Source organism: Octodon degus, unplaced genomic scaffold (genome assembly GCF_000260255.1).
Source record: "Octodon degus isolate 3935 unplaced genomic scaffold, OctDeg1.0 scaffold00176, whole genome shotgun sequence".
NCBI classification, from domain to species: Eukaryota; Metazoa; Chordata; class Mammalia; order Rodentia; family Octodontidae; genus Octodon; species Octodon degus.
Genome location: NW_004524752.1, coordinates 3,241,712 through 3,253,682, shown reverse-complemented (window position 1 = coordinate 3,253,682; position 11,971 = coordinate 3,241,712). Strand labels below are relative to the sequence as shown.

At 37.1% G+C, this 11,971-nt stretch overlaps 1 protein-coding gene across 2 annotated transcripts in view; it reads left to right on the top strand.

Annotated features, from left to right (window-relative positions):
• The window catches only part of Tdrd5 (tudor domain containing 5), a 114,964-nt gene extending 103,491 nt beyond the window's left edge, over nt 1-11,473 (top strand). For both annotated transcript variants that reach the window (XM_023703573.1, XM_004643439.2), the window contains 2 exons: nt 5,484-5,694; nt 11,114-11,473. In XM_023703573.1, the coding sequence (XP_023559341.1) occupies nt 5,484-5,694; nt 11,114-11,361 (459 nt within the window). In that variant the 3' untranslated portion in view covers nt 11,362-11,473. The remainder of the gene's footprint in view (nt 1-5,483; nt 5,695-11,113) is intronic.
• The last annotated feature ends 498 nt before the right edge of the window (nt 11,474-11,971 follow it).

The following is an 11,971-nucleotide window of genomic DNA, read 5'->3' as shown; positions in this document are numbered from 1 at the left end:
TTTTTTTTTTTTTGGTATCAGGGCTTTCTGCTTGCCTGCCAGGTAGGCGTTTGTGCTACTGAGCTATATCTCTGGCCCAGAACTCTGAATTAGACAGACATAGTTTATAGACTCTTATTTATAAACTGAATAATGCTTGTCATTATTGAGAGTATTTTGGCATATTGGAACACAAATATATTCCAGATTTTTTTTTTTTTTTTTGTGGAACCAGGGATTGAACTCAGATCCTTGTGTTTGCCAGTCAAGAGCTTATCCTACTGAGCCATCTCCCCGGCCCTGTTCCAGATTTTAATAGTCATCTTACATATCAAAGTTTCAAACTAGAAAACTCAACTCCAGAACTTATTAATTGATGTCAGGCTTTTTTTCCTTGCTCCTTTTATTTAATAATACAAGGATACCTCTGTTTGACCTAAAATAATAAAAGAGACTATTAATAAGTACCAGATACAATTCTAAACTCTTTAAGTAAATATTAACTCACTTCATCCCCACAAAATGTTTTGAACCAAGTACTGTTATCATCTCTATTTTACAGATGACAGAACAGAAATTAGGTGACTAGTCTAAGGTCATACAGCTAACACGTGCCAGAGCTGGGGTTCAGACTCAGGTAGTGTGCTCAAGAGTACCATGCTCTGGAATCTCTTCCTTCTGTGCTTGTAAAATGCTGGTAAGGCAACTGATTCTTTTTCATGTGTTCTTTGTACTTAATAACTCTGTGAGAGGTGATAGCATATGTGTATCTGTCTGATCTCCCTTTTCTCCTTTTCATTTTGTTTTATTCAAAAGAGAATAGACACAATCCAAATGGGGATTACAAAACAAGCTTCATTAATGGAAAACTTGATTCTAAAAAAATAGTGTGGATCCTAGACTATTTTTTCCCTACCAAAGATAAACTCATCCAGTTGCAGGAGAGAACAGGAAAATCCTCAGCTTCTTCATTCTGCTCACTGCATAGGATACAGAAAGCATAGAACAACCCTTGGCTATAATATAATTCAGTATATGGCATAAGTTTTAAACAGAGTTTATTTATATTTAACCACAAGCTTACCCTTCCTGGTGTTCCTGATGGGTTTCTTTAGTTATGTAGTCCATCAAGGATCATTTTCCATCAACCTGAAAAACTCTATTAATTAATTTCTTTTAGTGTAGGTTCTGCTAACAGTAAATTTTATCAGATTTGGGGGGGGTGAACCTTTAATTTTTCTTCTTGATAGATTTCCTCTTTGGGGAATTATTTTCAGCTGGCACTTTTTTCCTTTATCCCTTTGATGATAACATTTTATTGTGTTCTGTTCCTGTTCAAATTAAATTGTCAATCATCCTTCCTCCTCTGAGGGTAATTTTTTTTTTCCTCCTGACTTCAAGATTTTCTTCTTCATCATTCAGCTCTTTGATTTTAGTATATATAGATGTGTGATTTCCTTTGGACATGTCCCACTTTGATTCACTGAATTTAGTGAAATCTAAGTCATCTTTTATATGTTTTGAAAAAGTTGAGCATATTTATGTTATGAAGTTCCAGTTTTAAGATGCTACAACTTTTGACTATATTTCCTATTTGATTGTTATCTTTTTTACTTTTGCTGTTTTGCTAGATTTTATGCATAGTAACTTTCAGTTCTAGAATGCCTGTTTGATTTTTTTAATAAATTATTTTTAAATTCTTATTTTCATCTATTTAGTCTAGAATTTTCTGATCTTTATCTCCTTAGCCAGTAAGGCTGACACTTTCTGCTTGCACCTTATAGCCTGGGCTTGATTTGGAAAATGAATGCCGAGGTAAATATAGAACCTATCTCATAGTCTAAAATCCTGCCTGACTTGATTGTTCACTAGGGTCTTTAAATATATTTAAATATATTTTTATCCAGCATTTATAGTGTTTAAGCAGGGAAAAGGAATCCACCTACATTGTTGGTAAGGATGTAAACTAGTAAAGCAGTATAGCTATGGGAATTAGAATGGAGATCTTCAAAACACTATAATTAAAAATTCCACTTGACCTAGTTATTCCCTTCTTAGGAATCTTCCTCGAAGAGCCAAAGACATCATACTACAGTCATACACATAGCCGTGTTTATGGCAGCACAGTTCTAATATTCTAATCTTGGTAGTGGCCTGTATTTTCATCAACAGATGAACAGATAAAGAAAAGGTGGTATTATACAGTATAGAGTACTACTCTGCCATAAAGAAGGATAAACTTGAATTATTTATAGAAAAGTAAGTGCATATTGAGATCACAATGCTAAATAAAATAGACACACAAGCTTTAATATCTGGTTTATCTTATATGTGAAATTTAAAATATAAAGATCAAATAAAATATTGATAATAGAAAGTAGGAAGCTCTTTTCCAAATGGGAAGGGGAACAAAAGATGGGGGGGTGAAAAAGAGAATTGAGTTACACCAACTCCCCACAAATAATTATAATGTATGGCAAACATGTGCCAATAAAAGAAGGTAAAGTTTAGTAATATAAATATCATTGCAACTTTTTCACAATGGGTTTGCCGCAAGAGCACAGGTGTAGTGAAAACCACCATTAAATCCAAGCCAACATGGGAAAGGAAAGGACTTACATTAATATCATCATTATCAGACATGTGGACTCTGGCAAGTCCACCACCAGCAGCCATCTGATCTACAAATGCAGTGACATCGACAAAAGAACCATTGAGAAATTTGAGAAGGAGGCTGCTGAGATGGGGAAGGGTTCCTTCAAGTATGCCTGGGTGTTGGACAAGCTGAAAGCTGAGTGTGAGTGTGGTGTCACCATTGACATCTCCCTGAGGAAATTTGAAACCAGCAAGTATTATGTGACCATCATTGATGCTCCTGGACACAGAGACTTCATCAAAACATGATTACAGGCACATCTCGGGCTGATTGTGCTGTTCTGATTGTTGCTACTGGTGTTGGTGAATTTGAAGCTGGAATCTCCAAGAACAGGCAGACCCATGAGCATGCCCTTGTGGCTTACATACTGGGTGTGAAACACTTGTTGGAGTTAACAAAATGGATTCCACAATACCACCCTACAGCTGAAAGAGATACGAGGAAATTGTTAAGTTAGCACCTACATTAAGAAAATCAGCTACAACCCTGACACTGTAGCTTTTGTGCCTATTTCTGGTTGGAATGGTGACAACATGCTGGAGCCAAGTGCTAACATGCCTTGGTTCAAAGGACAGAAGGTCACTTGTAAAGATGGCAGTGCCAGCGGAACCATACTGCTTGAAGGTTTGGATTGCATCCTCCCACCCACTCGCCCCACTGACAAGCCTTTGCGGCTGCCCCTCCCAGGTGTCTACAAAATTGGTGGTTTGGCACTGTCCCTGTGGGCTGAGTGGAGACTGGTGTTCCCAAACCCGGGATGGTGGTCACCTTTGCTCCAGTCAGCATCACAACTGAAGTCAAGTTGGGGACAGTGTGGGCTTCAGGGTCAAGAACATGTCCTGTCAAAGATGTCTGGCATGGCAGTGTGGCTGGTGACAGCCAAAATGACCCACCAGTGGAAGCAGCCGGTTTCACTGCTCAGGTGATTATCCTGAAACATCCTGGCCAGATCAGTGCTGGCTATGCCCCTGTCCTGGATTGTCACACAGCTCACAGAGCTTTCAGGTTTGCTGAGCTAAAAGAAAAGATTGAACACCAGTCTGGGAAGAAGCTAGAAGATGGGCCCAAGTTTTTGAAATCTGGTGATGCTGCCATTGTTGACATGGTTCCAGGCAAGCCCATGTGTGTCGAGAGTTTCTCTGACTACTCACCTCTGGGTTGTTTCGCTGTTCATGATATAAGACAGTTGCTGTGGGTGTAATCAAAGCTGTGGACAAGAAGGCTGCTGGAGCTGGCAAGGTCACCAAGTCTGCCCAGAAAGCACAGAAGGCTAAATGAATATTATCCCTGATACCTGATACCCCAGAAAGACTGGTCTCAGAACTGTTTCTCCCAATTGGCCATTTAAGTTTAATAGTGAAAGATTGGTTAGTGATAACAATGCATCGTAAAATCTTCAGAAGGAAAGGAGAATGTTTTGTGGACCATTTTTTTTTTTCGAGTGTGTGTGTGTGGCAGTTTTTAAGTTGTTTTTTAAATCAGTACTTTTTAATGGAAACAACTTGACCTAAATCCGTCACAGAATTTTGAGACCCATTAAAATGAAGTTTAGTGAGAAAAATATATCATTTCAGCTTTACTGACAGAACTTACTGATACTTGGCCTCATTTTGAATGAGGATTAACTTTAAAACATGAATATGTAAGCTGCATTAACTAAGCAAAAATGTGAATCCAGGTCTTTGTTTCCTAAAGTAGTATATTGATAGCCCAATGTAACTGTTCTTTTAGAATTTTAGTTTTCTGCCAAAATGTTATGGCCATTTATATATTATATAATTGTTTAAGTTACATTCATGCTCCTGTCTTTGAAAATGACGTGCCATATTTTTGTCCAGAAGAAACATTTATTGATACTAAATACCTGTTACACTGAGCCTTAAAAAGGTAGAAGCTAAATTTTCTCTTTGTACAGTTACTTTGTTTCAGTTGACTTCAGGCAAATCCTGGACTGTAAACTACATAGTCTAGTTTGTCACAGCTTGGTCCCAGTGGGGTATACACTATTGATATTAATGCCAGCTAACATCCTAGAAACTAAATGCTCTTAAATTCTATATGTTAAACATACTTCAGCAATGACTATAAGGTAAGAAACTAGATCTAGTTTGTAATAGTTAAAATATTTAACTCCACACATACACTTAGTTCATATTCCCGTATACCTCTCTCTCTGGGAGGTGCAGCATTTTCTCTCAGCCCTGGTTCTTAATAACTTGATCTTGTTACTTCTGAGGCCTACCTCTGTAGTCTCTTGACATTCTTCTGTGCTGCAGAATTAGTGCTAATGCCCCATTTCATAGCTGGCCTCCATAACTGGGCTGTGATGTCCTCAGGAATAGGGATTATATCTTCCTGGGAGGTAGTGGGATGGAGCATGGAGAACGAGCTTGAGCTCACATCTACATTGTGTTCTTTACTGATAAACAGTGGGTAGGTTAACCTCTCTGTGAAAAAACATTAGCTAAGTGAAAGATACACCACTTACCTAGAATGTTGGTTTTATATATAATTTTTTTTAAACGCACGCAAATAACTTAATAGTGCCTGCAAGGAAGTCCTTTGTGAATGAATGACATTTTTCATGTTCTGTCACCCCTTCTTTAGCTGTTTGTGGTAGCACTCAATACCATGTTTGCTTATAGTATATCTTTAATAAAGGATTCTTAAGTTACTGTTCATTGTTACAGAAATTTGCTTTTTCTCAAAGAGTGTCTAGATTCTTGAAAGTGAGGAGTTTTTACTTATGAAAGCTATTTGTATTTTGCATATATGAAAACAAAAAGGGCTTAGTTCTTAGAATATTAACACTTTTTCATGCCCTCACCTTATGTCTGCCATTTTGCAGGAAATAGATTTGGAAGATTCTTTGGATTCTTCCACATTGCCCAAATTGGAGAAGTTTTACATTTCTTTTATCCAGTCACAACAATCAGAAGAAGGGAGCCAGTTTGAACCTAACAACATTTTGACTCAGCCAGAGGAAACCCAACTATCCCCAGCAGGATCCAGTTCAACTCCTACAGTGGTTGACTCCCAAGAACAAGAGTCTGCTTCTGGTAGGTTTACATATACTTGTGCATGCTCTGAATTGACATGTGATATTTTACCATGTTGCTAAAAACCTTTCTGTCTTGGAGGCTATATTTTGAAAGATTGCTGGTTTTATCTTTTATCTCATATCCTCATCTCATTTTGATGTTCATTTGCTCCCTTTAACTCTGTCACTCTTTTTTTTTTTTTTTTTTCTGGGTTTTCACATTTATATAGAGTAAAAGTTTTGTCAGTTTTTAGATGAGTGGCGCTTTAAGTGTTGACAAATGTATACAATTATGATATAAAACATTATCATTCACTTGGAAAATGTACTTGTGGCCCTTTGTGATCAGTCCCTCTGCCAGCTGGCTGGTCTATAGTGTAGCATTTTCCTTTTACTAGAATCACAGAATACTATATGTGGTTTTATGTCTACTCTGTACACTTCCATGATAGTATTTCTTTTCCATGTAGTATTTCCCTAAAAGTGTTTGCAGGGCTGGAAAGATAGCTCAGCAGTCTAAAGCACCTGCTTAGGGAAGCGTGCAGGGACTGTGGTTCAATCCCTGGCACCATGTACTGCACCAGCCCCTCCCACCCCCAGGGCAGGCTAAGCTGACCGCAGTCTGCCACTGTGAAAGTAAGTGTGGAGATTGCTTTAAAAACTAAGATTGGATGTGAATCCATCTGGACCTGGACTTTTCCTTGTGGTAGGTTTTTTTAATTACATTTTCAATCTCATTTCTCCTTACTGGGTTATTGAGAGTTTGTATAATCTTCTAACTCAGCTTTGGCATTTCATATGTGTCTAGGAGATTGTCCATTTCCTCTGTGTTTTCCATCTTGTGAGAGCAAAAATTTTGGAAGTAGGTATTAATGATCTTCTGAATTTCTCTAGGTTCTGTAGTAATTTCACCCTTTTCATTCTGTATCACATAAATTTGGATTTTTTTCTTTCCTTTTTTTGTTTAGGTTGTCTAGGGGTTTATCATTTTATTTATTCTTTCAAAGAACCAACTCTTTGTTCATTTATTCTTCGTATTGTTTTCATCTCCAGTACATTAATTTCTTTACACTTTACAATTTCCTGCCTTCTTTGAGTTTTGGGCTTGACTTGCTCTTCTTTTTTAGGAACTTGAGGTGCAGCATAAGATCACTTATTTGGGCTTATTCTGTTTTCTTAATGTGCAAATTTACTGCTATAAATTTTCCTGTTAAGAGGAAAATGCAGCTTTTATTGCATCCCACAGGTTTCAGTAAGTTTGTGTCTTCATTTGTAAATATTTTTTAATTTCTTGTTTAATTTCATTTGTGATCCACTGGTTGTTTAGGAGGTTGTTACTTAATTTCCATGTGTTTATCATGGTTTTGTAGTTTCTTTTGTAATAATTTCCAGTTTTATTGCACTGTGATCCAGTGGTATGCATGGGATAATTTCAGTTGCTTTGCATTTACTTAAGAGTGCTCTGTGTGCTAGTATATTTTCTGTCTTGGAGAATGTCCTGTGTGCAGCTGAAAAGAATGTGTATTCTGTTGTTGCTGGGTAAAACATTCTGTAAAGATCTACCAAGTCAATTTCTTCACAAGATTGGTTTAGTTCTGTTATTTCTTTGCTGATTTTTTTGCCTAGTTGATCTATCTCTTTGTGACAGTGGCATGTTAAAGTCCCCCATTACTGTGGTTAAAGTCCCCCAATTCTGTGGTTCCTTTCCGTTCTATAAACTGATGACTTCTCTTTGTAGAATACCTGTCAGTACCCTTTGTTAGGGTTGGTTTGGTGGTTATGAATTTCTTCAGTTGTTCTTTGTCATGGAAGGGTCTTATTTTGCCATTGAATTTGATAGTTTTGCAGGGTACATTGCTTGCTTGATTTTTCATTTCTGTTAAATCAGTCTTACGTAAGTGGGTGCCCCTACATTGGGTGCATTTATACTTCTAATTGTTATCTCTTCCTCTTGCATTTTTCCCTGAACAAGTATGTAGTGGCCTTCTTTATCTCTTTGAATGAGTTGGTTTGAAGTTGATATTGTCAGCAACCAAGATAGCTACCCCTACTTTTTCTGATTTCCTGTGGCATGGAGGATTGTTTTCCATCATTTGACTTTTAGTTTGTGAATTTCTTTTTGAGTTAAATGTGTTTCTTGTATGCAGCATATTGTTAGGTTTTGTTTCTTAATCCACTCTGCTAGGCTATTTCTTTTGATTGGTGAATGGAGGCCATTTACATTGATGGTTATAACTGATACATAGTGGCTAGTCTTTGTCATTTTCCTGCTATAGATTTAATACTTTTTCTGTCTTTTTAATTACTTGCTCAATTCTGTGGTTCCTTTCCATTCTATAAACTGATGACTTCTCTTTGTAGAATACCTGTCAGTACCCTTTGTTAGGGTTGGTTTGGTGGTTATGAATTTCTTCAGTTGTTCTTTGTCATGGAAGGGTCTTATTTTGCCATTGAATTTAATAGTTTTGCAGGGTACATCAGTCTGGGTTGGAAGTTATTTTTTTTCAGGACCTAAAATACTTCACTCCAAGCTCTTTTTGAGTTGATGGTTTGTGTTGAGAAATCTGCTGTGATTTCAGTGTAGGTGATCTCGTTCTTTTCTCTTAACAGCTTTTAATAGTCTTTCCTTTTTCTGAATTTCTGGGATCCTGATTATTAATGTATCTAGATGTAGATTTATTTTGATTATGATTAATTGGAGTTCTGTATGCCTCACATATGTATGTAGGGCCCATGTTTGGAAAATTTTCTGCTAGTACTTATGCAGATAGTCTTTTTATGTCATTTGTACTGTGTCCCGCTGCTTCATTGACACCTGTTTTTATGTTATTTTCCTTTGTGTCTTCTTGTACTGCTGAGTTGTTATTTTGATTCCTTGTTAGTTTTAAGAGATCTTTCCTTTCACATTCATTAGCTGCACCACTCTTCAATGTCTGAAAATCTATCTTCAGTTTCATTGATTTTGCCAGCTTTTGATGGAGTTCTTAATTTCCTGGATAGATGTTTGAATTTGTTTCATGCATTCTGATTCTTTTCTGTATTACTGACTTAGTATTTCCATCATTTTTATATTCTCTATTTTTTTTATCAATGCCTTTTTTAGCTGTGCTGAGCAATTCTTTCATGATTGTTGTCATTTCTTTTTTGACCTGAGAGACTTATTTCTGCTCTTGCTTCTTCCATAGCCTGATGGATTTTGTTTCTTTACTTCAGTTGCTATCATTTCAGGAATTTCAAGGGTGTCATTTCCAAGTTCTTGTATATCTTTGTCCTGGATTTCTTCTGGGAGGGCTAGCAGATTGAGATTACCTTTTGCCCCCAGGGGCCTTTTGGAGTTTTCATGCTCCCACTATGAACTCAGACAGAGTCCCTCAGGCCACCCAGGGTCCACCATAGTTCTTAAACAACTCCAGGAAAGCTCTGTGCCTGCTCACACTGGGCCCACAGATCGTGGTGTCCTGCATCCCACAGGCCATTCAGATTCCTTTTCAGTTCTTAAATGTTTGGACTGGCACCAGCGGAAGCTCCACACCTGTGTGCTGGGGGCTAAGGTAGGCTTACCACTGGACTTGGAGGGGTTTTTTTTTGAAGGAAGGTTTTTATCATATGTCTTTAACAGATACAGTGTCATTTATGTTATCAATTCCTTCTTGAGTGAATACTAATTTTCTCTGGCAAGGAATTTATGTTTTGTAATCTCAAAATTCTGTTAGCATAAATTACGTGTATTGTGCCCTCATTTTAGCACCTGTAGAATCTTAATGCAGTCATATATGCTGTCATTCCTGAATTGGAAATTTGTGGGTTTTTTGTGGTTTTTTTTTTTTTTTTTTTTTTTTTTTTTCTTGATCTCGGTGTACCTACAGGGCTTTTTAAGTGGTTTCTGATTGGGCATTTATTTTATTATTTCGTCTGTTTCCATTAGGCCTAATTCTGTCTTTTCTAATTTTTCACTTTGAAACTTTAACTTACTTATGTTATAGCCAGTTTTTACTAATATAAATGATAGACTTCCCTCTGAATGTGCTTTAACTACATCTCATAAATATTTGATGCTATTCTTACTTTCATTTGGTACAAAATATTTTCTAATTTTCCTTATGAATTTTCCTGTTTAACCAATCGGTTATCTAAAATAGCAGTCCCCAACCTTTTTGGAACTAGGCACTGGTTTTGTAGAATATAGTTTTTCCATAGAGCTTGGAGCATCAGGGGTTCATGATGATTCAAAGCACATTTATTGTGCACTTTATTTCTATTATTACATTGTAACATATAATGAAATAATTATACAACTTCCATAATGCAGAGGTAGTGGGAGCCTTGCAGTGGGTTTTCCTGCAACTAGATGATTCCATCTGAGCATGATGTGAGACAGTGACACTTGAAGTGTATTGTTTATGTCCAGTCTCTTCAGTAATCTTGGAGTGTTACAGTTCAATGATCAAAATTTCCTTTTAGAACACCCCATAGAGCTCTTCTTTATATAACTCCTCACAAATGCACTAACATAAGAGTACATGCTGCTGTGCTAGATGCTAAAAATGCAAAGCTGAATAAAAGAATTATGCTTAGTTTTTCTTTATTTTTCTTTTAAATCCATGTTAAGATAGCAGTGCCAGTCTGTGAGGAGTTTGCATAGTAGATAACACAGTAAGGAGCTTGTGCCAGAATGTTAAATCAACTGCATGTACATGCTGAGCAATTGTTTAACACACCTGGTTTTTTGGGGTGTTTTTTTTTTTTTTTTCTTTTTAAGGCAGATCTTTCTTGAAAGAAGCAGTGTCTTGGCTTACTGTCATCAACAGCTTCCCTTACACTCGGCAGGTAATAAATAGTTATACCAGCCACTCTGGATCTCACCAGTCTCGCGCATTTATCTGAACATGCCTAGCATCCCCTTCCTTGGCCTTTAGAAATAGTTGGGCATTGGAGTTCCAGAATTTCATTTCATTTAAAGGATGGTTTCTTCATAGTTCAAACTAATGCTTAAGACAGTTATCTTATGGCTAACTGGCTTTTGGTGCTTGTTAGCAATCAGTTTGATATTGTTTTATTACTGGCACAGACTTAGACTCACTGTGGCAGTAGGGAGTGCCTATGAACACCATTTTCTCTCAGTGATAGAATGAAGCAGGGGAGCTTCTCTCTGGGATTTCATTTTATTCCATCTTCCCTTCTTTGTTCGTAAGTACATTTTCCCCTTCTCTTGGCTCTTATCTCAGTGAGAATTTATTTTATCTCAGCATGTAATTCACATGACCATTTCCTGTTCACTTGTTGGTTTGTTTCTGAGTCTTATTCCCTGACTGGTCACTGGGAATTGTCACTGCCCAACAGAAAATTATTGTAATATGTGTTGGTAAAGAGCTAAAATAGGAGAGAGAAATTAGTGACTCTGAGAACCCCTTGAAAAGGCTTTGGTGTTTCTTTTTTAGTGGCAAGCTCTCCAGAGAACCAAAAGAATGAAGATTTGTCCAGTAATAATACTATCCCAACAGTCAAGACCAAGAGTCAAGGATCTATGGACCAACTGTCTTTTATTTTGTCTCCAGAGCACAAGATTTCTCAGCAGCTCTACATTCCTCGAAGCACAGCTACTGCTGCCTTAGGGGCCGCTGCGCGGTTGGCTACCTCCAGGAGCTTCCTGCGTTGGTACCCCAATGTGAAAGGGATGGAGGCATGAGGGAAGGCAGAGGAGTTTGAGCCAGAGTAGTATTTTGGTAGTTAATACTTTTATCTGTCTGTAACTATATGTAGCTTTATTATGCTGTCCATTTGTTGTGTAAGTGTTGATGTTTAAGGTTAATTTTTATTTTTACTAATGACATTCTATATAATTGCCTCACCTTTTTAAAATGTAGTTGAAAGGAATTTCTGTTTCTATATTTTGATATTCAGTGAAAATTGAAATACTGTATTTAGCAAGTCAGAATATTCTTACATACCTGTCTCTAGGAAAAGGCTATCTGAATTTTGAGGACACTGCTTTCTGTTTAATTTGCAATCTTTAATATCATAGAGGAAATACATACCTTGAAGCTTTGGTCATATGAATACTTTTTTTTTAATACTTTTACATTAAAAAAATAATAAGCTCTTAGCCAGGGGTGGTAGCGCACACCTATAATCCTAGCACTTGAGAGGCAGGATGATCACTGAGTTTGAGGACAACCTAGGTTACATAGTGAGTTCAGGGCCAGCTTAGAATAGCAAAACTGTCTTCAAAAATTTCTGTTCACTATGAGAAAATTTCTGAAGCTTAGCTCAGGCCATCTCTATAGTTATCACAGTTC